Here is a 25,849-nt window from a genome sequence, read left to right as displayed (position 1 = left end):
AAGATTGGGGTTTATGCCCACGGATTTGGACAGTTGTGGAACACCATTCCTAACAACTTTCAGATTCTCACATGTCCTCATACACACAGCAGGGAGAAAAAGCCTCCTTTGTGTTTGTCATGTGCCATCTGTAACCTCACCCTAAACCCAGCATTAACACCTCAGCTGTAGCCCCTGCCCGGATCAGAATAAATTACGCCCCTATCATGGAATTATTCAGGTTGAAAAGACCTCCAAGACTGAGTCCAGCAGTTAACCCAGCACTGCCAAGTCTACCACTAAAATCATGTTCCTAAGCACCACATCTACACAGCTTTTAAAGCCCTCCAGGGATGGTTACTCCACCACTTCCCTGGGCAGCCTGTTAAAGGGCTTAGACCCTTCACAAGCTTTGCTGCTCTTGTCTGGACACACTCCAGCACTTCAGTGTCTGCCTTGTAGTGGTGGCCCCAAAACTGAACCCAGCATGTGAGGTTCAGCCTCACCAGTGCCAAGTACAGCGTGACAATTACTTCCCTAATCCTGTTGGCCACAGTTTTGCTGATCCCAGCCAGGATGCTGTTGGCCTTCTTGGCCACCTGGGCACACACTGGCTTATATAAAGCCCACTGGTGACCAGCCACCCCAGCTCCACTCTTCCCTAAGCCTGGAGTATTCATGAGATTCTTGTGACTCAAGCGCAGGACCCAGCACTTTGCCTTGTTGATCAGTTATCACCTCTGAAAGTGCAAAACTTTGTTCAAGAACAATGAATTCAAAAGAAACAAATGCATCTGGGTGCCATGTACAAATCCACCAAACTTTAGAGGAAGTTATGTGGAAAATCAAAACTTCATCAGCACTTTTCATCTCTTAAGGGAGCCATAACACTTTCTAACGGTCTGAACAATTTCTCCCTCTAGAGGATCTGAACATTAGCACAAGGAACCTAAAATTATGTCAAGACAGGAAAATAATGAGATCCTAATGGAGAAAGTCAGTGGTTTTGCTTTGAAAGTGTAGTAGACGTTTAGAAGGACCAAAATTACACCTGTGAAAATGAGTTAAAAAGTTAGGTGTTGATTTTTATAGCAATGCCCTAGAAAGTTGAACGTAAATTGTCACAGAGCTTTTGGCATGTAAGCATCTCTGAAGCTGCTGAGACTGACAAAAGAGTTTCTTTTGTCCTCATTTACTCACTGAGTGTTGAAATCATTATTTTCTCAGCGGGGAGACGTGAAGACAGGCAGGTCCCCATAATCAGACATGACACCCCTACATAGTCCCCCATCATTCTGCAAGTGCACCCCAGAGGATAAGCAAAGGGTGCTCAGACAAAGCACCTGTTGTGTCTGCAGCTTTGTATCATATTTACAGTATCACACTCAAACCAGCTGGACACATTTTGCAAGTGAAAACAGCAGGTAAAGGCTCAGCTGGAGAAAAACTTCCCTGTGAGGGTGCCAGAGCTGCCCAGAGAGACTGTAGAGTCTCCTCTGGAGAGATTCTAAACCTACCTGGACATTGTAATCCTGGGCAGCCTGCTCTGGGTGACCCTGCTTTAAGCAGGGAGATAGGAATAGATGATCTCCAGAGGTCACTTCCAACCCCCACCATGCTAGGATTCAGTGAAGAGCCAAGTAAGCAACTCAATATTCAGGAATCTACCTCTCACCTTTGTTTCCCTTCCTCATTAGCTTCTCCACTAGCTGGGACCATTGGCTCTCAAAAGTGTTGGCCTCACTTCTTTTCATCTTGAAGGACAGGAGGTGTGACTCTTGCCTGAGAACACATGACAAAGCAAGTGTGCAGCCTGTCACAGCTAGTTCTGCATTGTTTAATCAAAGTATTTCAGCATGGAAATGAAAACCCTCTGAGTAGACAGATCCTTGCATGCAAAGCTGGTTTTACTGGCTTCATCACAGGGAGACCAAACCCACAAACCTCCACCTTCCAATGCTTCTCTTGTTACATGTAATAAAATCTATAGTGTGGGAGAAGCAACAAATTAGTATCAGCCTGGCACTGACCTCGGAACTGAGAAAGCCCAACACCAACTGCCCAGGGCACAAAAGCCATCCAGGTGGCACTGCAGGACTTCAAGAACCCTCAAAAAACCTCTCAACACCTCACTGATGAGCTTTTTTTGGAACCTAGCATATACCTAAGAGTGTTTCCCTCCCAGTCCTGCCCCATGTAACTCCTGCAGTGAATGACTGGGAAGATGGAACTACTTGGCAATGTCCTGGAAGATGGGAGTAATAGATTTTGCACATTTTTATCTTTGACAGCAGAGGTATAAATATTTTAACTCTACATACTTCAGTTTTCAAATGTCACTAATTTGTGGCCAGCGACTCATCCATAAGCCTGTATTGTTGCATGGGGTTGTTGTTCATACGACCTAAGTCATATGAAGCTAGGGAAGGGCCTGAAGAACAAGTCTTATGAGGAGTGGCTGAGAGAACTGGGATGGTTTAGTCTGGAGACCTCATTGCTCTCTACAACTATCTGAGTGGATGGTTGGAGTGAGGTGGGCGTTGGTCCCTTCTCCGTAGTATCTACTGATAGGACAAGAGGAAACGGCCTCAAATTGTAACCAGAGATTTAGATTGGGTATTAGGGAAAATTTCTTTACTGAAAGGGTAGTGAGGCATTAGAGTAGGCTGCCCACAGAGATAGACTCACCACCTCTAGAGGCATTCAAAACTGTAGACATGGCACTGTGGGATATGGTTTAATGGCCATGATGATGTTGCCGGTTGGACACAATCTTAGATGTCTTTCCCAACTGAAGCAATTCTAGAAATCATGCCATTCCATCCAAATTTAGACTGATGACTCTTCATAATTATGTCTAACGTTTTTTAAGAGCCATTCTCCTGCTTCAGGGATCACCAGGAAGACAGCTCATCTCATGGTCCCAAAGAGCTCCAGCTCCATCCTATTCCTGTGGATTCCTTCACTTCTGCATATCTCAAGCCTGCAGTGGCCAGGATACAAACTGCACTCACAGCTGACCTCAGCAAGCTCCAAGAGCTATCATGAGGCCATCTGTACTTGCTCAGCATGGGCTTTTCTGGCATGCTCCACCTCATGTGCTCTGCAAAACCCCCTGACTAGGTACATATGCCCTAGAGAGAACACTCTGAGGCAGATAGCTAATGCTTGGTACAGCCTGCACGGTCTTGCTGCATAGCTCTGTGAGCAAGGCTCAAATCCTAAATGACTGATTCAGCCCCCCCTTCATGCTACAGGATGGCTAGAGCTTGGAAAACTTGATCAGGCTGTGCTGTGTGGCCTGGAGGGAAGACAAGGGTACGTGGGCTGGGACATCTCTGCCCATAGGCTGCTATCATTAGTGCTTTTCTCTGAAGTGTCTCCTCAGGTAAAGGAGGTAAACACACCCCACTAGGGAAGGCACTCTGGCTCTCAGGCATCCAGACTCTGCCAAGAACCAGCATCTATCCTTGCCATCAGAGCACCCAGCCCCAATGAAAACAAGGTTCTTTTGTGCCTGGTAACTTCCAGACCCACACTGATCAGCCATGGACTTGCACCTCCTCCTCCTCCCTCCACTGCCAAGTCAGAGGCTGCCCCCTTTCTTACACCGGCTGTAATGTCACTTCAAAACACAAATGCTTCATCTCAACAAATGTCCCCACTTGCTGAGGAAACACCAGTCTTGCTTCCAAACATGCTCCAGAAATCCTGTCTACATTTATAAAGAATCACAGAGTAGTTTTGGTTGGAAGGGAACTTTCAGATCAAGTCCAATCATTAACCCAGCACTGAGAGCACACCACTAAACTATGCCCCTCAGCAGCACATTTACATGGCTCTTAAATCCCTTCGAGGATGGAGACTCCACCACTGCCCTAGGCAACCTATTCCAGAGCTTGACAACCATTTTAGCAAAGAAATTATTCCTCATGTCCAACCTAAACTTCCCCTGGCACAACTGGAGGACACTTACTTTTGTTCTATCATTTGTTCCTTGGGAGAAGACACCAATCCCCTACCTGGCTGCAATGTCCTTTCAGGTAGCCATAGACAGCAAGTTCTCCCCTCAGCCTCCTTTTCTCCAGGCTAAACCACCCCAGTTCCCTCAGCTCCTCCTCACAGGGCTTGTTCTCTAGACCCTTCACCAGCATCACTGGCCGTTTTTTCTTTTTTATAAGCACACTCCAGCACCTAAATGTCCTTCTTGGGTGGGCCCAAGTATCCAAGGCGTCACCTCACCAGTGCTGAGTACAGGGGATGATCACTTCCCAAGTCCTGCCAGCCACACTATTTCTGATACAAGCCAGGATGCTGTTGGCCTTCTTGGCATATTCATACTGTAGATGACAGGGCTGCCAATCCCTGTACAGACAGGAAAAGAAGGTACAATGAGAGATCTGGAAACACTGACCAGTTCCTCTCTTGCCAGGTTTCCAGCCGAAGGCACAAAGCTGTTTCTGAAGGTCAAACTGGGTAATGAAACCACATATGCAGCTGGCATAAGGTGTAGGAGGTAAGGTGCAGAGAGAAAGAAGCTTCCCCCTGCTGCTGGACAACAGTTGCTGTATATCCACTATATCCACTTATAGATAAATGCTGTTTGTCATCAGAGGATGTATGTTGTGTAAATGTAAATCCCCAGGGCATCAAACCCAGCCTTAAAGTGGAGAACATACCAAGACATTTACTAAAATGAGAACCTTTCTCCATGCTGGCAAAGGGAGTGATGAAACTGGAGGCAATGGGAAAAGCCAGCTGACATGCTACATCATGAAGAGGACATGTCTCCCAAGCCTTGTCAGCCTCACTGGTTGCCCAGATAGAAGATGGGTCTGCCTTCAGTATGGTGTCTTGACCCAGACCAAGTGGGTCACTTACAAACAGAGCTCTGCCAGCTTCTCCTTAATAAAGAGCTGGGGCTCCTTCGCATGATGTGGACTGGAAAAGCTGAGCCACACAAAGAGGTCCTGCCACAAGCCTTTACACAGCCTTGAATTCAAATACACAATTCTAACAGGCTCAAACATTGAACTCATTCTTTCCTATTGAGAAACCCATGTGCACTGTTCAAACAGCAACACCAAGTCATTAACAGAACCATCCTCACAGTTAATACTAGATGTACAGAAATAAAGGATTTTTAATTTTACAAAAGAAAAAAGGACTTAATACCCCAGAACAAACCATCCCTTTCCCTCTCCAAGCCAAAGCTCATTTTATTTGCCTTTCTTCATTTTTGCAGTCTTTTCTTTCCGCTTCTTCACGTGCTTTGGGATTTTGGTTTTTCTCTTCTCTCTTTGGGCTTCTTTAACCATCTTTTTCCTTTCCTGTAAAGAACCAAACATTTAAAACCAGAAGGAATGAGAAATTTTGAGGTCAATCAGTTACTGACAATTGGTAAGAAGCTAATTAATATACCATGTAAAAATTGGGTTATCAAAACAAAGAAATAAAAAAGTGGGAAAAAAATAGGAATGGTGAAGACAAAAGAAAAAAATCTAAGTGTAGGTTGGAGGTGGAGCCAAGAGCTGCACATTGCTAACCACAAAGCAAAATTCAAACTAGTTAAAATGTGAGATTCATGCAGTCTTTGAAGACAGGGAGAAAGAGGCACTCCTAACTCAATGCTGTTTACATCCAAGATTAAAACAGGATGCCAAATTGAGGTTTCCTGCCACCTGCAGGGCTACTGCAGTATGTGTTTCTATATGTCATGCAAAAATACTGCTCTAGTAACTGCTAGTAACTCACATCAAGCTGATCACCATCAGGATTGGCAAGAAAGGGTGTTACGCTACTGCAATACACTAATTTGTGCCAGTGAAAAGACTCAACTGGAAAAAGCAGTGAGGTGGGGTGGTGGAAGTTATCACTTCCCACAGCTAAACACAGACGTTACCAGAAACCTTATCATATTCACATAAAACCAAGTCCAAATACAAACCTATCCATAAAGATGAGAAGTGATCAAGACTTCCATGTTTCATATCTGACTTGGGGCCTGTTGTGACAGGGCAAGGGGTGACAGTTTAAACTAAGAGGGAAGATTTAGATTAGATCTAAAGAAGATTATTTTTTATGCTGAGGGCAGTGAAACACTGGCACAGGTTGCCCAACATGCTCTAGTGAAGTTGACCCTGCTCATTGCAAGGGACGTGGAGTAGATGACCTTTAAAAGCTCCCTTCCAATCCAAATCAGTCTATGATTGTATAATCTGAAAGGCAGCAACTCTCAGTTGGTAGAAAGTGTTTATCAGAGCACTGTGTTTTTATTTACAGATATGGGATATACTATCTTACCTTTCCTAGGAAGAAAATCTAACAAGCAAACTGCCAAATCTTGAACCCCTTAGATCATCAAGTTTTACCCTTCTTTTGCACAGCACCTAAAAAAGCCTTCCAAAAAGCTCTTGGCCATGGGTGATACTCTGTGGAAAAGCATCCTCAAAACAAAGCATACTTGTCCTGCAGTTTGGGAAATGAAACCTTTAAAACAACCACCATATCAGAACCCTTCTGCATGACTGCTTTGCATTTCTTGCCCGAAGCAAACCAGGACAGCCTGTACTAACAGTACTACAAAAGCCACTGTGGGACAAACATTGTCACCAAGTCTCCAGTTCTATGGATAAACTGGTCTCAGTTACCTGCACAAAAAGAATCTCCAACAGGGACCACAAACCTGAACACCAAATCATGGAAGAGCTGTAAATTCTGCTTTGGGTAGCTTTAGAATTCCTTGCAGAGATCTCTATTCTAGCTTTGTCTAGGCTAAAGAGAGTTGTCATGTGTTCCTCTACATAATACCCCCATAAACAAAGCATCCAGAATGAAATTTACTCAGTCTGCTCTCATTCTCTACAACAGTAAAAGCCATAGCTTGTTACAGCCAAAAAGTAGGAAGAATGACTCAGAACTAAGTTTTGTTATTGTCACGAAGGCAGAGGTGGGCAAAAGAAACCATTCCTGGCCAGCTGACCTTTTTGTCCATGCCGACTTCAGCAGGCTTATCTTTGGGATGTACAAATTCTTTGCAGCATGAATCATCATCCTCTGAGGTGCCACCGTTGTCATCAGAATCTGTTTCTGATTCATAAGCCTTCTCCTCAAGAAGCGCAGGAATCTGCAAGATGTATCAAGAGAATTACAGCAAACCAAAACAAAGAATCTTAATGACAATACACACACACACATATATAAACCCCAAAATCTGCTGGAAGGAAACCCTTGCAGGAGCTTTTACTACAGCCATCACTGAGCCTCAAGAAAGAGAAATCGAGTAAGCTAAATCAAACTAAAAACAATGTATCTTGGATGTATGATAGAATCTTTTAAGGTCAGGCCTCACAGCACATCTGCATTGGCACTTCCAAGCTCATTTCCATACATTAAACAGCAATTTGCTAACATGTGGAAGCCATTTTTGAATTACACTTGCATTATCCCCAAACCTGTCTTGGGGACACTGTATGTAGGCTATATTGCAAACACATCTGCACTGGAACACTCACTTAAAGAAGCCTAGAGAATATCTCACAACCTGATTGCACCCATATCTGTATTTCCATTTTAAAACAGTCTACACCAATGCTAGACAGTATTTATAAAAGGAGGCAGCACCCACATAGGACTTCTGTGTTGAATTATATTGACCTGTACCCAACTTCTAATCCAAAGTACTTTATGGAAGCATCATTGCCAAGTGCTTCAAATATAGTAAGACATAACACCTTATAGCATCACAGACTGGTTTGGGCTGGAAGGAATCTTTCAAGGTCATCTAGTCTGATTCCCCTGCAGTCAGCAGGGCACCTTCAACTAGATCAGGCTGCTCAAAGCCATATCCAACCTCACCTGGAATGCTTCCAGACATGGGGCATCTACCACCCCTCTGGGCTACCTGGGCCAGTGTTTCACCCTCACTGTAAAAAAATTGTTCTACCTAACTGGCCCCTATCAGTGCTGAAACGCCACAATAAGGTCTCCCCAGAGCCTTCTCTTCTACAGGCTGAACACCACCAACTCTCCCAGCCTGTCCTCACAGCAGAAAGGTTTCAGCCCTCACATCATTGTTGCAGCCTCCTCTGGCCCTGCTCTGACAGGTCTGTGTCTCTCCTGCACTGACGACTCCAGAGCTGGACCCAGCACTGCAGATGGGGTCTCAGCAAAGCGGAGCAGAGGAGCAGAATTTCCTCTCTTGACCTGCTGTCCACACCACTGGGGATGCAGCCCAGGACACAGTTGGCTTCTGGGCTGGGAGTGCACATTGTTAGCTTGTGTCCAGCTTTTCACCCACCAGTATCCCCAAGTTCTTCACCACAGGGCCACTATCACATCATTCCCTGATCATCACAGCTCACACAACAGGGTTGTTCTTTACACAATAATAACAGCAAAGCTACCCCAAGCATACAAGAAACAGTAGTCGTGCTAAAATGTCAATCAGTTACCCTCTCTAACTGGAACACGTCTTCCTTCCTCTCCACCTGAACTTTAGAGATGGTGGCCACAGCAAGAATTAGCATTTCATTTTCAAGCAACCCAACATCAGCACAGTGCAGGGAAGCAATTCCCATAGTGTGCAGACACGCTGTAACACCAGCATAAATGATCACTCTGCAGAAAGAGGTTTCATGGTGTCAGCTGCAGGGTGAGGCATTCTCCTTGTAAGGGCTCTTTGAAAACAGCTTAAATGAAGGATTTCTAAAACACCTTCTCACCTTCTGAACACCAGACAAATCCTTCTTCAGTCCTGTAACAGTCTGGTAGAGAATCTTTATCCAAGGAGACAGAGAAAGAAAATCATTTTACCAAAGTTGGTCTCAAATCTTTATGTCCACTGAAAACTACCATCTCAAAAAACCCCCAACCCAACCAAAGAAACAAACATCCAAAGAACACCCAATAGGAAAACCCCACATTAGTTAGAAATAACCAGATGATTCTGAAGTATGACAATAGCTTCAGTACTCCACACCTTGGTAACAAGGCTTCTTTTTGTTTGTTGCTAACAGTTTTCAACATGAATTCTTATTCCCTCTTCTTTTGTAGTGCCCCAGCAGGTCTACTCACTCACATTATCTTGCTGAACATTCAATGCCATATCCTCCTCTTTCAATTTCATCATTATATCCACATCTCTCTCATAGTTTTTAACCTCAGTCAGAGTTCGAGGTATGTAAGCCTTCTTAAACACCTAGTAGAGTGAAAAAGAAACAAACTTTGATGTTCTTCCTAATTATGCATCATTAAGAGAATAAACATGAACATGATTTAATGGTTCAGAGGAACTAAAAAGGAATAGGGCAGTCACCCTCTACCATATGAACCCCAGTCTATCTTCTGGGTTTGTGGTTTTTTTTTTTTTTTTTTTGCAGTGCAGAGTTAACATGCAGCCAGCATATTATTGAAAGATCATGACTAATCAGGCTCTTCCTCAGCATGACAACCACCACTGACAAACTTCTCCAATCCTTCCAACTTAGAATCATAGAACTGTTGCAGTTGGAAAAGACCTTAAGATCATTATGTCTAACCATTATCTAAATCTACCAAGTCTGGGCCTAAACCGTGTCTACATGTCTTTTTGAACACCTCCAGAGATGGTGATTCAAGCACCTCCCTGGGGAGCCTAGTCTAGTGTTTGAGAACCTTCTTAGCAAAGAAGTTTATCTTCTAATGTCCAATATAAACCTCCCCTAGTGCAACTTGAGGTCATTTCCTCTTGTTCTATCGTTTGTTACTAGGGAAAAGAGACCAACACACTCCTCACTACAATCTCCTTTCAGGGGATTGTAGAGAGTGAGAAGGTCTCCACTCAGCCTCCTTTTCTCTAGGCTGAACAACCCCAGTTCCCTCAGCCACTCCTCAGAAGACCTGTTGTCCAGACTCCTTACCAATTTAATTTCCTTTCTCTGAACACACTCCAGCAACTCTGTCCTTGTAGTGAAGGCTCCAAAACTGAATCCAGTATTCAAGGTGTGGCCTCACCAGTGTCAAGCATGAGGGGACAATCACTGCCCTGGTCCTGGTGGCCACACTATTCTTGATACAGGCCAGGATGTTGTTGACCTTCTTGGCCACCAGGGCATACTGCTGGCTCATATTTAGTAGTCTGTTGATCAACAGCCCCAGGACCTTCTCTACTGGACAGTTTTCTAGCTACTCTTTCCTGAGCTATTTCCTCTTAACCTATCTGAATCCTAAGGTTTTATATTCTAAGGATTTTCTGTAATGTTTAAAATGCCTTCTGGGTGCAACTCAATGCAGACAGAACTTAATCTGTTTATATAATTACATCTGCTTTAACCCACAGGCCAACTCCAAGAGGACTCCTGCAGCAGAATAATACAGTAAAACCTAACTGCAGGATCAACACTTAAATTCATTGTGTAGTCTCTTTGAAACATTACTAGATCAGACAGAAGTATTTTACTCTCTTTTTCATAGTATCATTTCAATCTCAGCACACTTTATGATTGTAACTGCTAGACTAAGTGCTGTGCAAAGAACGGAGGTCCCCATTCCACAGAACTTCATCAGCTGTACTCCTCTGTGGAGGAAGGGACACAAAGTAGCCATGGCCACCTGAGAACTCTAAGAGAAATAAACTGATCTTAGATGCTGCTGTATCATCTCTTACAGGTTGGTACCTTTATGTAGGCAAATAAATAACTGGTTTGCAAAAGATGGGCTTGGAACAAAAAGCATCTGACTATAGTTCACAAGTTGTATGCTGAGGGTATCTTAGGATACACACAAAAAAACCCCCAAAACACAAAAATCAAAATCTTTCCTTGGCCAGGCTTGAGCCAGAAGCAGTTAGTAAAACCTGCAGAGCTCCAGGAGAAAAAGAAAAGTCTTTGATAAATCAAGTGTCATTGACTCCAAAAACAATGCCACATGAATCAGTACAAACAGGTTCTTGCTGATACAGATTCTGCTCAGAGTTGGTTTCGGTTTGTTTTTGAGGTCTCTTAACTCTTCTGAAGATTACGATAGTAACTGATTTATCTTTACATCAAGCCCTTCCAGAATGTCAGAAGTTTTCTATAAAGGACTTGAAACAGCTTCGTTCAATGTGGGACAGAAACAAATACACAGAGAAACTGAGAGTGGGAATGGAGCTAGAGGCAAGTTGGTCAATGCAGGTATCCAAACATCCTGCTCCAAAACCACTGGCATTGTAAGACCTTTCCATGCAGTTTTGTTGTTAACTGAACCTGAACTGGAAAATACAAGAAGGGACCTGGCTACAAGCAAAGTTTTTGGTGTAGGAAAATGAGTATTTGCCTTCTAACACCACATCGCTGTTGGCTTCTACACATGGCATCCCATAATGCTTCACATCTCAACTAGTTCAAGACATCTCAGTATCACAATGTTCTGCTTATCAACCATACATTTTGCTAAATGAAACACAACACTTTTCACTGCTTAGAAGAGGCAAGCTTAATATTCATTTCAAAGCAGGCACAAAATCCTCACTTCCTCATCCACTTTATCTTGACTGGATCTTTCCTCTTCTGTTCTTTTTGATGCTATTTCCATTGCCTAAAGAAACAGAAAACAATACAAGGTTATTGCTTGAGAATTGCATAACTTAATCCAATTCAACCATTCCCATTTGTGTTTTCCCTGTACTCCACACTATACCTCACCCATACTCCAGCTTTCCATATTGCAATGCCCTGAGTGACTTCTAATGGTAACTGAACTGCAGATCTGCTTTATGAATAGCAGGAAATTATATTGGCTGCTCTTTCCAGACCAGCTTATGGCAGGCCCAGTGTGACTACAGATGTAACAGCAAAAGAACACAGCAAGCAGAGCTCAGGCCTGAAGCTTGGCTCTTCTTGTGCACATTGAGCAAGCCAGAACTCATGTAAGGGGAAATCATGTCTTGTTCAACCTCCAGTATGACACTAGAAATCCCCATACTGTACTGATATTTGGACCACACACGTGGCCTTGACCAGCAGTTAAATCTCCACTCTGAACATGGCATATGTGGCTCCCATTTTTCTTGCATTAACTTTAAAAATGCCTTCCCCCTCCCTTAATTTTTGAAGTTAGATTTAACTGGGAGCAGAGGAATGGCATCCAGAGATTATATACATGGCTGCTGCTAGGAGGGACTGAGGAAGTTTACCTCCTGAAATCATTGTGCTTTCCCAGACACTACATTTGCCTAGGAAGACCATGTACCTCAGAGGACCACTGACCTGAGGTCATTCCCTTCTGAGGCATTCCCTCCCTCTCTCAGTCCACCCTCCTCAACTCTGCATTGGAACAGCCTGCCCAGGGAAGAGGTTGAGTCACCATCTCTGGAGGGATTTAAAAGATGTGTAGATGTGGTGCTGAGCACACACATCTAAAGTACTGGTACTTAAAGCATCTGGTACTTAAGCAGTGACTTGACAGGGCTGGATTAATGGTTGGACTCAATGGTCTTTTCCAGCCTAAACAATTCTATGATTCTACGTTTCTCTATGGTTGTATTTCTGCAGAGCTTCTCCTTGCCAAAAGTAACAAACTAATTCAAAGCATCCTGTGTTTAGTAGCACCTGGATCAGGCACATGCAGTTTTGAAGCAGCAGCATAACAAAGTCATGTATTGGCTTCCTTCAAGAGCAGGATGTGGAGTACATTAGATGAAGGAGCTGGGACTAGATCTGGTTTAGTGTTCAAGTCTTCCTACATAAGCAAGAAGGCCATGCAGTCTTACCTTTGAGAGATAGTCATCAATGTTCTCGCTGGTGATGGAAGGATCAGTAATAAACTCAAAGAGCTCCCGTACAGTCATCACCGCCACAGTGCGCTTCTGGAAGAAGTCTGACAGGAAAAGAGCGGAGAGGAAAACTCTTAGTAATTACACGTAACAATTGCAGCCATGATGTTAAAGTGACAGTTCCAGCAAGCCGATCATTTAGGCTGGAACAGACCTCTAAGATCAAATCCAACCATGATCTGACTCTACCAAGTCTGAGGATAAGCCACATTCCTCAGCACCACATCTCTGCATCTTTTCAATACCTCCAGGGATGGGGAAGCAAGCACATCCCTGAGAAGGCTGTTCCAGTGTTCAAGAACCCTTTCAGAGATGAAGTTTCTTCTAATGTCTGACCTAAACTTCCCTTAGTGCAACTTGAGGCTATTTCCTCTCATCCCATCACTTGTTACATGGGAGAAGAGACTGATCCCTACCTGGTTTCAACCTCCTTTCAGAGACTTGTACAGAGCAAAGTCTCTCCACTCAGCTTCCTTTTCTCCAGGCTGAACAACCCCAGTTCCCTCAGCCACTCCTCAGAAGACCTGTTCTCCAGACTCTTTACCACTTTTGCTGCCCTTTCTCTGGACCCTTTCTAGCACCTCAGTGTCCTTCCTGTAGCCTGAACACAGTATTCAAGGTGTGGCCTCCCCAGTGCTGAGTACAAGGGGACAATCACAACCCTGGTCTGGCTGGCCACACCAGGCCAGGACACTGTTGGACTTCTTGGCCACCTGGACACACACTGGCTCATCTTCAGCCAGGTGTCAAGCAACACCCCCACGTCCTTCTCTACCAGGCAGCTTTCCAGCCACTCTTCCCCAAGCATTGGGACATGAGGAAGCCCCAGCAGCACACACTGGGTTTAGTTATCAGATGATTCCTGGCCATCTGAAACAAAACTGTTCATCATACAGATGACTGGGTAAATAAAAAAGACAAATCAATTTCAGCAAGAGCCAGACTTAGTGGAGATGGGTCTAAAAAGTAAACAATATAAGACTGGTGTGGTATTTGCAATGACTGAAGTGAAAAACATGTTTCAAAGAACAAGGAATGTAGTCCTCAAAGTTTGCATAAAAAGAAACAGGAATAACTACCAAAATACAGTGCAGCCTAATTATGATCCATCTAAAATGGAAAACACATCAACATGTTCAGTGCTCCTCAATACTACACTCAGAATTTGGAGGCTGCACTTCTGTACTGGAAGCCAGCAGTGAAAGGCACTGAGAACTGCTTAACAAGCACTTCCTACTCCAGTTCTTAGAAATCTCTGACCAAGAGAAAGTAACCACAGAAGCAAAATGATTTTGTTTGAAGGCAGCTTTCTGTGCCCATGCAACCACAAGTCTTTGTAATGATCACAGCTAGGGCACGGTATAAAGGAAGGTGTTTCTCAGTCTCTGTAGGACGAGGACACAGAGAAAGTTGGAGTGTGCCTTGTTTTCCCAGTTTGCCTTCCAAGTGAAGCCCCATCAAAGATGGGAGGGAAATAACACAAAAAAAACCCTCTAGGCTGAGATAAGGAGTTTAATGAGATGACATGCTGCACAGTCACCTTAGCAAAAACAGAAGCAGCAGCAGAAACCAGCAATAAAATGGTTTCCTCTGATCTAAGCACACAGCAGCCAGCCCAGCAGAGAAGACCAACACCCCAAAACCAGAAAGAGGAACCGGAAACAGGAAGCCCCTCCTGTCAGAATCCGAGCTTCAAGCCCCATGATACATAGATGCAACCAGCATTTTCATTTCAAAGCTGGCATGACATCAATATGGTATTGAATATCAGCAGCAGATTAAACTCAACACATAAAACACAGTGACAAAATGAAAACACATGAAGACCACTGCAACTCACGGAGGTACTAGAATACCTAGGGAGAGCAAACCAAAAGACAAGAAAAAAGTGGAAGGGTGCAAGCATTCCAGCCAGGAGTAAGTTATTGGAAATCCATGAACATAAAAGTTATAGGGAAAAAAAACAGTATATTGGGTATCAACAAACATGGAACACAGAAATGAACACAATTCTTCCACAGACTTTCAAGTCTGTGTAAAATTAGAAAACAGTCAAACTGAGAAGAAAAAGGGGACAAGAGCAGCTTGTAGTGAGAGATTTTGTGTGTTCAGGGAGAAACACACACACTAACAGGAGGCATGTGTATGTTACACAACACGGACACTCATGTGTGAAGATCCAATTTTCAAGAGAAATACACCATAAAGGCTCCCGGTTTATTAATACAGGCTGAGGGATGGTAAGATGGAGAGCAGTCCCGCATAGGAGGATTTGGGGGGTGAAAAGCTGGACGTGAGCCTACAATGTGTGCTTGCAACCCAGAAGCCAACCATGTCCTGGGCTGCATCCCCAGCAGTGTGAGCAGCATATCAAGGGAGGGGATTCTGCCCCTCTGCTCCACTCTGCTGAGACCCCACCTGCAGTGCTGGGTCTAGCTCTGGAGTCCTTAGCACAGGAGCGACAGGGGCCTGTTGGAGTGGGCCAGAGGAGGCCCCAAAGGACCCTCACGATGTGAGGGCAGGCTGGGAGAGCTGGGGGTGTTCAGCCTGCAGAAGTGAAGGCTCTGGGGAGACCTTATTGTGGCCTTTCAGTACTTCAAGGCGCCTGTAAGAAAGATGGGGACAGATTTTTCAGCAGATTCTACTTGAACAAAAGCTTGACTGCTTCTACAGTCAGTTTCACCTGAAACAGCAAGTGAACAAACACTTTCCTATATAAACAGAACAAGAAGTGCAGTGCCTCCCACTCACCATTAACGTTGGCACAATCCTTCCGCAGGAACTCCAGCGCATGGGGGTGGTCATGCTCCACAGCCTGAGACACATCGATGATGTACACATCCCCACTGTGGTACCTGCAGACACAGACAACTGCACTAACTCCATCATGGTTACCTGGGAGATTGAAGGGTTGGGAACAAAGTGGGCTTCAAACTTAAGAACCACAAACAACCTTAATGTATTTCTCCAACATGCACCTTGCATATTAGGGCCAGAGTGGCTTTTTTGGGTCAATCCTTCCCCTCCTCTACAAAGGTTATATTATTAACCTATAAAGAAGCAGTCTTCTTATGAACACAAAAAACAGTTTTATAAGTGGAGGGAGAAGGCAACAGAAGAAAGTGACACCTTCCTAATTCTTTTCTCTAGTTGAGGGGCTTTTGTATGGAGTTGGGGTTTTTTTTGGGGGGGGTTGTTTGGTTGGTTTGGTTTTGTCTGGTTTTTTTATTATTATTATTTGTTTGGTTTTTTTCTTTGTTAGCTTGCCTTGTCATACAAAGAAAGCTCAGATCCCATTTAAAAGCTACATAATTAGCTAAGTGACAAATCTAGTCACAAAAGTGACCACACCCTCCCTTAAAGGTAGATTTGTACCCAGAGGTTGCCAAAGCACATGTTTTACATGTCACAATTCAAGGCAAGGTTTAAGAACGTACAGCATATTGAATTCACTGAGATCTGCATGAACAAGTCTGGCATCTTGGTACATTCTCCTCATGTACTGGATAACTTGCAGGTACAGCTCCCGAACTTTGGAGTCAGATAACTGAGCATTCTTCAGCAGAGGAGCAGGCCTGGAAATTACAACACAAATAACAGCAAGTGAGCACTTTTCTTTCTCCTGGAGTCCATTAAGAAGAGTATGGTCAAAGGAGGTTCTCCTTCCCTTCTACTCTGCCCCACTGAGGTCACAGCTGGAGTACTTAGTCCAGTTCTGGGCTCTACAGTTCAAGGGAGATGGGGAACTACTCAAGAGAGGCCAGTGGAGGCTATGAAGATGAGAGGACTGGAACACCTCTCTGTTGAGCATCTGAGAGACCTGAGGCTGTTTAACCTGGAGAAGAGCACACCAAGAGGGGATCTCATCAATGCTCATCAACAGCTAAAGGGCAGGGAAGCAAGAGCATGGGGCCAGACTCTTTTCAGTAGTGTTCAGTGACAGGACAAATCGCAACAGGTACAAACTAGAACCCAGAAGGTTCTACCTGAACATGAGGAAAAACTTTTCCAGGGAGGATGACAAACCACAGGATCAGGCTGTCCGGAGAGGTTGTGGAGTCTCCTTCTCTGGAGAGATTCCAAACCTGCCCAAACATTGTGATTCTGGGCAGTATACTCTGGGTGACCTTGCTTTAGCAGAGGTGTTGGACTAGATGATCTCCAGAGGTCTGGGGGGGGTCTTCCAACCCCCCTTTCTGGGACTCTGTGATACATACCAGCTGCAAATGCTTTAATTGTTGTACCTGATCCTTCTGCTCACTGTGTCAAGCAAGTCAGTACGAGCAGCTATGTGCATGGGGGGCAGCTTGGTGGATGCTCGCCAAAGTTACTGGAGCTTTGTTTCCAACTAATTTGGACCACACTACATTAATGTTTGGACTACAAAACAAGCTGTCTTCATGTACAATAAGCAAACCTTTGCAGCCTTAATCTCTAGTTAGGCCACTTTACAAATTCATTAGGCAAACAACTGAGGTTTCAGAATCATGCAGATTGTCTGCAGTAATAGCTGGAAACGTCTGGCAATTCTACAGGTCACATACACGTAAGAGTAACTTGTTAATTTTACAGGCCTAAAGTAACAGTAGATAAATTTAAAGGGTGGGCTCATTTGGTTTTAATAAGCCTTTGTGGAAAACTAATAACTAAAAATACTATTTTATTTTCCAAGGATACTTACCTATCACCTTTACCAATAAAGCCCATGACTAGCACGTGACTTCTCAGCATAATTGGCTCTGGGCAAGGTATCTGGGCTGTATTCAACCTGTAACACAGGAACAAAGCCAAAACAAAATAAACTCAGACTTTATTTGCATTGCTCTACTGCCTATAGGAGCTCTATGTCTAAACATAACACAACAAGAGCTCCTCTGCTCAGGAAACTCACTTGTGAAGAACAACTAGGAAGTGAATACATAAAGCCACAACCAGTCTGGCTCTGCCCATTCTCTAAGCACTCCTGTGTCAGACAAAGAATCTTTACATAGTTCAGGTTAATCCTAGATTAACCTATATTGCAGTGTGCTGCTACTCAGCAGCAGCTATTTCCAGCTTTTCCTCGCTTTTTAGTCAAGTCAGTCACAGAGTTCAGACACTGAAGACCTTAGAGCATGAGCAGCAAGACAAAAACCTTTATTCCTTCCTTCCCTTTCTTTTCTCTCATACAGGGAAGCTCAAGACACTTTCTCCAAATATCCCAGAAAGCCTGTGATGGTCACAGACTAGCAACAGAAGAGCACCTCCTACAAACTTACAAGTTTCAGTTACCTTTGCATGCTGAAATAAAAACTGGAAGAATCACCTTATTAAATTCCTCATTTCTTTCTCAGCCCACGTTTTCACCATCTTTCTTGGGTTGCCTTTGCAATATCCATGCCGGAATCTTTAGATAAAGAAATAAAAAGACAACAGGGACCTTTAGCCAATGACCTTAGCATCAGCATCAGTGATTTTATCAGCTGTTTCCCACTAAACCAGGCAGAAGTCAACTCACCTGAATTCACCACTCACGTACTTATCCCGATCTTTAAACATCAGGATGGAGGTTTTGTAAATTTTTATGGCTCTGTTCTCTCCATTTGCAGTACTGGCATGATAGACATTCGCCTACCAGATTATAAAGGGAAGAAATGACAAACTCTTTAAACCAACATCACCTTCTCTTTCTGACACCTCAAAGAGATCTGAGCTCACCCCAGCCCCTACACCTTGTGTACAAGGTGCCTCTTTTTGCAAGAGAGGCAGCTTATATGAAGTACAAAAGACTACATAGGGTTGTGGCAATGCATGTAGGATAGAAACAATGAGACAAGCTAACTGCCTCATCTACTGAAGCAAGTATGGCCTAAAGTACAGCCAGAATATCTCATGTTGACATTTCTACACAGGGTGGAAGAACAGAATCATTTAGGGTGGAAAAGACTTTTAAGATCATTGAGTATGATCATCAACCCAACACTTTCAAGTCACCTGCTACACCATGTCCCTGAGCATAATGTATGCTGATTGAAGAATCATTATGCAAGGATCTGGAAGAAAACCAGGTCAGCCTAGGGAATAGGCATTCTAAACTTGATCAGTAGTTTACTTGGAAAACTGTGCTCTGGTTTTAATTATCTGTAGTATTATTTGATAATTAACAACACACACACACACACACATGCTGGTTTTGTAAAAAGCAGTGAAGGTTTAATGCTGTTTTACACAGAATTTAGATACTCTCATGTCTGCTGCAAAGTTTGGTGGTGACCTGCCAGTGCTGGGTTAATGGTTGGACTCAATGAGTCTTCCATGAAGAAAGATTTACCTGGGTTTGCTGTTTAATATTATTTTGTGTACATACACCCTTTTAAAAGATTTCAGTTGTAAGATGCAATTAAAAAGATCCACAAACTTAAGTATTCTGACCAGTCTTTCATGCTTGGGGAAATTTGTGTCCTTTAACATAAATTATGTTTTATCTTAAAATAACTACCAATGATGCAACACAAAAAGTATTTATAAACTCAAGCGTTTTGATACATCTGAGCAGCACAAGCTTCCACGTACTTCGCTGAGAAAAAGATTATGTCATTTGTAATAAAACTCACTTCTTTCCCTGTGCTGATGCAGCCATTGATTTCTACTATGATGCCTCTAGTGAGCATCTTGAACAGAATCATTCGGGTCCTTGGATCCAACACCTCAAATTTAACACAAAAAAAAAAAAGTCAGTACCATCAGTCTTTGAAGAGAACAAAACCTAACAGAGAATTTACCCTCAGTATTATATTAAAGGACTCACAGCATTACACTATCTTAAGGATCAAATGACAATCCAAACAGCATGCAGTCAGAATTTTGCCATGAATCTAGAATGAAACTTCCTTCTGTCTCTTCTAGAGCTAGTTCAAGGACATAACTGAAAGTAACGAATCATTTCCCACCCACAGCTGCATTAAAAGTGTTAAACCAAGGTTCGTCTTGTGATACAGCTATCATTAGAGCAGCCATGTAGCCTTGGGCTAGTAATAGTTCAGTCTTGCTATGGAAAAAGAACAGGAAAAAAAAAAAAACAACCCAGGAGTTTTTATTTAATAAAAGCTTAAAATTGAATCATACACAAGATGCAGAATTCTATTGCAATGTTAAGCATTAAAATGAGCTCGGAAAGATTTATGGAAGGAAGTACAACCTTCAGACAACAGAAAAACAAAGAAACAACAGGTCTTTTCAGGATAAGAAGGAGAGCAGAACTCCAAGGAAAAACTCCATTCCTACAGTAAAGAATTTTAGCATTAATTTAAAAATTCCGTATTATTTGTGCCAGTTAAAAGAAAAATGTGATGAATTCAGGAATTACCTGTTCCACTGTTGCTCTGTCTGACTTGTCTTTGACTCGGTACCTAGAAGTGAAAAGAAAATGCTACAATCCCACGTATGGACTCAGCACTTTGAGATACTAACCCACAATATTCTGTGTTAAAGATAAGAAGACAGCCTCAAGTAAAGCTTTCAGTTCACACAAAAGCCAAGGCTGCTTCTGCAGGAAAGGGGTGAAAACCAGAACAAAATACCAACAAAAAAGAATACCATAAATATTAGTGCCTTTCACTTTTATAGATACCATCTTGCTTCCACTGAGTTATGCTCATTCAGGAGAAAACAGTGTCTGTCTTAGGGCTGTAAGCAGCTGGTTTAAAAAGATTTATAGAAGAAGCCACTTTCCCTTGTCAAATAATCAGGAAGAACCTTCAAAAGGCTTCCAATATCTTTTTAGCTCAACTGCTTGAGGACCTCTGTTTAGAAAATAGAGGATCACAGATTAAATAGCTTTTTCTAGTAGAATGACACCACTATGATCAGATGTGCACCAGCAGCAGAAGAATCCAAACTTTGGAATGATTTAGCAGCTGATCTGGAAACCAAAAAGTTCAAGATCAAAAAGGCAAAGTGCATAAAGACTGTTTGTATATTTTGGTTTTCTTAATAAACTTAGTCAAAACTCAGGATGACACTAGCAAATAAGAATTACTCTTCTGGTTTCACCTTATTCAAATGAAAACAGAGCTGCAAGCAATACTCACATGTCTGCTTCCTTCTGTCTAGACTTTTCTGTGACTCTGTTTATAACGGAGTCATCAAAATTTAGCTTATCTGAAAATTACATAAAAGAAATAACAATAAAAAACCAAACCAAACCAAACCACAAGCAAAATCCCAAAGACATTTCCTATGTTCAGAAATGCCCCTTAAAGTCTGCTGCCATCTGATATGCCATAGCACAAGGTTTAAACACAGGCAAAGGTCTCTCAAGTAGGTACAGAAGCTCAGCTACATACCAGAGTTAACTGAGCTCTCCCCTCTGCCTACATTTCAAAGGGGGACTAGAAGATGCATGAGACAGATCCACAGACTGGGAGATGCAATGTCACACAGAAGTGATGTGTTTTTGGATAACATCTCACCACTACATTTGTCCACCCTTCTTACCACCACCAAATGTCATTTTTCTGAACAGAATAAGGCAATGACAATGATGATTCAAGGGACTGGAGCATCTCTGAAGAGGAAAGGCTGAGAGACCTGGGGCCATTTAGCCTGGAGAAGAGCAAACTGAAAGATCTTCTCAATGCTCAATAGCTACAGGGTGGAGGGTAAGAGGATGGGGCTAGACTCTTTTTACTGGTACCTAGTGACAGGGCAAGGAGCAACAGGCACAAACTGTAACACAACAGGTTCCATCTGAACATGAGGAAGAATTTCTTTGCTTTGAGGGTGCCAGAGAACTGGAGCAGCCTGCCCAGAGAGGTTGTGGAGTCTTCTTCTCTGGAATGATTTCAAACCCACCTGGACATTGTGATCCTGGGCAACCTGCTCTAGGTGACCCTGGTTTAGCAAGAGGATTGGACTAGATTGTCTCCAGAGGTCCCTTCAAATCCCAGCCTTGCTAAGATTCTGTAAAAAGCAACACCATCCAGGATTCTTTCCTCATGATCTATTTAAAATGGTGTTTAATTAATTGCTAAACACACAAAAGATACTGCATTTGGCCACATTTAGCAGCACCACTCTTAGGAACCTTCATTTTAGCACCACTTTGTTTTGAAAGAAAACATTTACATGGTCTGAAGTCAAGGAGATGAAAAATACCTTAACCAACACAAAACAGCCCTGTGGCTCTGAAGGAAGAAATAAAGGGGTATGACAGCTAGTTAATGGAGACTAAAGGCAACTTCAAATACTCAAAAGCCATTTTTCAATCTGTTTGGCAAAAGTCAACCAATTCATTCCAGAGAATTCTGACTTAAAGTAAGCACAACTAGTCTAAGAATAATCAGAGTGGTTTTCATCAAAGACAATGCAATTATACTCACCTAGATTGATTTTATGTTCAAATTTCCTTAAAGCCTTGTCTGTAGGGGTAGACATTTTTGCTGAACAACAGTTAGGGGCCTGTCTATTCACCTGAAACAAAAAATTCACAAATCTAAGTTACCTTTTCTAAGTAACCCTTTGAAATGCAGACAAGATCATTGGAAAAAAAATCGGCTCAAATGCCTATACCTACAGATATAAAAAAGAAAACCACAAAGGGTGAGGAAATGGGTATGGATTAACATCAGATTGTAGATGAGACATTACAGATGACATTAGTTAAAATTCCCAAAAGTGTCCTATTCAATGTTATTTTAGGCCAGGAATTGAGCTGCAACTCTTTCCTAGTAATACTTCTTTTTCCCCCTGTAGAGTAAAAGGAAGGGAAAGAGCAGATGGAAGCAAAAAGGAAAACAAGAAGGTAATGAAAAGAGAAAACTTGCCCAGATGTCATCTTTTACTACAGGTCAGATCACATTCTCCAAGCAATTAATATCTCAACAGTTTCACCAACACTGGACAGCACAAGTCTCTAACTAATGGCAAGAATAACATAACCCAGGACAAATACTGTGGGTCAGACATAATATGCTGCGATCAGCACCACTCTATCTCAACTCCTCTGTTGTGCTGGTATCAATAAAGAAGGTTTTAACCTCCAGTGTCCAAGTCAAGGGTAAGAAAGAGGCTGGTTCTCACATCGTGTGGTTCCCATAAGAGTTTCTATACCAACAGCATGAAATCTAAATGAATCTAGTTTTAGCACCTCCTTCTACCAGTAGTTCGGAAGATACTCATTTCACCCTGGGAGTGACAAGCAGGTCTTAACATCAAAGCAAAAGGGTGGAGAAGATGTTTAAAAGCACAGAAATACCAAAAATTAAAGCAACATCAGTAGAAATCAGGATGGGCAAAGAAAAGCTGAGAAACGTAAGGAATAGAACGAACACTGCAGTGACAGAATTCTGTGACAGGACCTGAGACAAGGAACTCAAGCAGAGCTCTGACTGCAATGTACACACATGGCATGGCAGAGGAACAGACTAAAAAGAATTCTCTCAAGGAAAAACTATTTATGCTCAACATAATACTAACAAAGACCAAAACCTTCAGGTTAGCCCCATCGGCTGTTGGGCACCTTTGATACTCACAAAATAGCTTTCAACACACCTGTGGATTGCATCCGCCAGCAGCATTGGGGCGCTTCATCAGTCTTCCCATGTCATCATCCCAGTCCCAGTCTTCATCTTCCTCTTCCTCGTCCTCATCATTCTCATCATCACCACCTCCTTCCTCAGTGTTAAATTCTTTGCACAGGCATGACTGGCAGTTCTCAGTGACTTCATCTTTAGCTGTTTCTGTGTCATCATTAAGTTCACTTCAAACAAATACAGATGTTTCTATAACCACAAAAGCTCATCACAGTCAATGAAACACATTTATGCCCACAAATGATTTCACAGTTAGCTCTCCATGAGACATTTCTCACTTCATCTATCTTTCTGCAGGTATTCATGAGAATGTCACTGCCTTTAAGGGGTGAACTGCATTTAAATGATGAGAAAATCATAGACTCACTTTGTTTGGAAAAGACCTTTAAGATTATGGAGTCCAACCATTATCTAACTCTACCAAGTCTGGAGCTAAACCATGTCCTTCAGTGCCACACCTCTGCATCTTTTAAAAAACCCCAAGGACAGGGATTCAACCACCTCCCTGAGGAGCCTGGTCCAGTGTCTAAGAATCCTTTCCGGGAAGAATTTTCTTCTAATGTCCAACACAAACCTCCCTTGGTACAACTTGAGGCCATTTCTTCTTGCCCTATTGCTTGTTACTAGCGAGAAGACACTGATTCCCACCTCACTACAGCTTCCTTTCAGGTATCTGTAGAGAGCAGGAAGGTCTCCCCTCAGCCTCCTTTTCTCCAGACTAAACAACCCAGATTCCCTTAGCCACTCCTCAAAAGACTTTTCTCCAGACCATTCACCAGCTTCACTGCCCTTCTCTGGACATGCTCCAGCACCTCAACATCTTTCTTGGAGTGAGGGCCCCAAAATTGAACACAATACTCAAGATGTGGCCTCACCAGTGCTGAGCATAGGGGGACAATCATGTCTCTAGTCCTGTTGGTCACACTATTTCTGACACAAGTCAGCATGCTGTTGGCCTTCATGGCTACTTGGTCACACACTGGCTCATCTTCAGTCAGCTGTCAACCAGCACCCCTCAGTCTTTCTCTGTTGGGCAGTTTCCAGCCACTCTGTCCCAAGCCTGGACCATTCATTGGGTTATTGTGACCCAAGTGCAGGACCTGGCAGTTGGCATTGTTGAACCTCATACCACTGGCCTCAGCCCATCAATCTAGCCTGTCCGGATCCCTCTGTAGTACCTTCCTACCTTAATTAATACTGCCTCACATTTTAGTGAAGTGCACTCAATACCCTTGTCCAGATAATAAAGAGAACTGGGTCCAATACTGAGCCCTAATCTTCTGGTCACAGTCTTCTTCACCACATCAGTGCTGCCTTCTAACTTGTTCTGCAAATACACATATTTGGACCCTCTGATTCCAACAGATGAACACACTACAACACGCCAGCTGGCTCCTTCACCAGACATGAGCACTCCACTGGCTGCCACAGCTGATTTCCTCTTGACAAGTTACCACACAAAATCTCATCAGAAGGAAACAGCCAACTTGCTGGTAACTCAGGACACCACCTCCATGAAGAAAAAACCACCAAACAAACACGAATAAATTATTTACGGAAGAAATGAACCCTTTTGATTTACTCGTGTCTTGATGTATGTAGCATATCACATTTTTCTGCCAGAACAATCGTGTCCCAAAGCAGATTCTCTGCCGGCATTTGGCAGTTAATTAAATAAACAGTACACTGGAAAGAAAATGGCTTGAACCCGTAATGCAACATCATTCCTTATTCACTCCCCACTAAACTGCAAAGACCTCTAGGCTTTCAGTCCAACAGAAAACATGCTTTAATTCCAAGGGGAATCGATTTGCTGTCCTCAGCAACTCGCTGTTAGATGTTCAGTTACAATCAAATAAAAATAACACCGAGGTGAAATCGGCTCGATCACCGTGATTTTGCAAGCGGGTCTACTCATTTTAACGGTGAAACAGAAAACAGAAATAATTAAAAGGAGAGGCGAGGGAGAGCACACATAGCCCTTCCTCACACTTATTAACTCCGGCAGCACAGCCGCACACCCCCCGAACCGGACTTCCTTCCTCGCTGCCAGGAGACGCAGGGCCGCTTTCCTCCTCGCTTATCCATTTTTACCGGCCGCGCTTGCGGACAGACACGTCCAAGCCATCCGTCGCAAGAGCGGCTCCGACGGGGCCTGCGGAAACCGCTGGGGAACCGCGTCCAACCCCTCTCTCCAGGCCCCGCACCGATTTACGACCCTCCTCGAGCGGCCCCCACTCAGCCCCTCTGCCTATTACCCGTCGGAGCAATCCGCATCGTCAAACTGCCCGGGCACGATCTGGCTCATCCCTCTGGCCCGGTAATCCATGGCGGCGCTCATAGTGGTGATAGGCAGGAAGGGCCACGGGAGCCAGGGCAGTCCCTACGGCGCTGACGCTAGGTCAAAAAGCATCGAGAACGGCCGCACAACGGGCGAGAAGGAACCGGCTCTGGTGCGATGGCTGGGCGGGAACAGCACGGGTAACACAGTAACTGATGGTGATAC

At 43.4% G+C, this 25,849-nt stretch overlaps 1 protein-coding gene across 1 annotated transcript; it reads right to left on the bottom strand.

Annotated features, from left to right (window-relative positions):
• Positions 1–5,152: 5,152 nt before the first annotated feature.
• On the bottom strand, positions 5,153–25,672 carry RIOK1 (RIO kinase 1). Its single transcript, XM_054381681.1, has 17 exons — positions 25,602–25,672; positions 23,303–23,510; positions 22,132–22,222; positions 20,842–20,911; positions 20,118–20,160; positions 19,366–19,458; positions 18,270–18,382; positions 18,078–18,158; positions 17,454–17,540; positions 16,210–16,347; positions 15,524–15,627; positions 12,710–12,816; positions 11,470–11,535; positions 9,059–9,178; positions 8,703–8,756; positions 6,962–7,105; positions 5,153–5,309 (listed from the first exon to the last, which is right to left on the bottom strand). The coding sequence occupies exons 1-17, from the start codon at positions 25,670–25,672 to the stop codon at positions 5,199–5,201; spliced, it is 1,701 nt and encodes a 566-aa protein (XP_054237656.1). The 3' UTR covers positions 5,153–5,198.
• Positions 25,673–25,849: the final 177 nt, after the last annotated feature.

Source organism: Indicator indicator, chromosome 6, assembly GCF_027791375.1.
Source record: "Indicator indicator isolate 239-I01 chromosome 6, UM_Iind_1.1, whole genome shotgun sequence".
In the NCBI taxonomy this organism is placed as follows: domain Eukaryota; kingdom Metazoa; phylum Chordata; class Aves; order Piciformes; family Indicatoridae; genus Indicator; species Indicator indicator.
This window is presented reverse-complemented; position numbering and strand designations above follow the sequence as displayed.

What these genes read in the sequence shown, in the direction of transcription:
- RIOK1 (XM_054381681.1), bottom strand. Translation starts at nt 25,672, where the DNA reads ATGGATTACCGGGCCAGAGGGATGAGCCAGATCGTGCCCGGGCAGTTT. An exon ending in TTTATTGGTAAAGGTGATAG is followed by an intron (nt 16,348 to 17,453) that starts GTAAGTATCCTT and finishes TGTAATTTCCAG; the next exon opens with GCCTGCTCCTCTGCTGAAGA. An exon ending in TTGATGACTATCTCTCAAAG is followed by an intron (nt 11,536 to 12,709) that starts GTAAGACTGCAT and finishes CTGTTTCTTTAG; the next exon opens with GCAATGGAAATAGCATCAAA.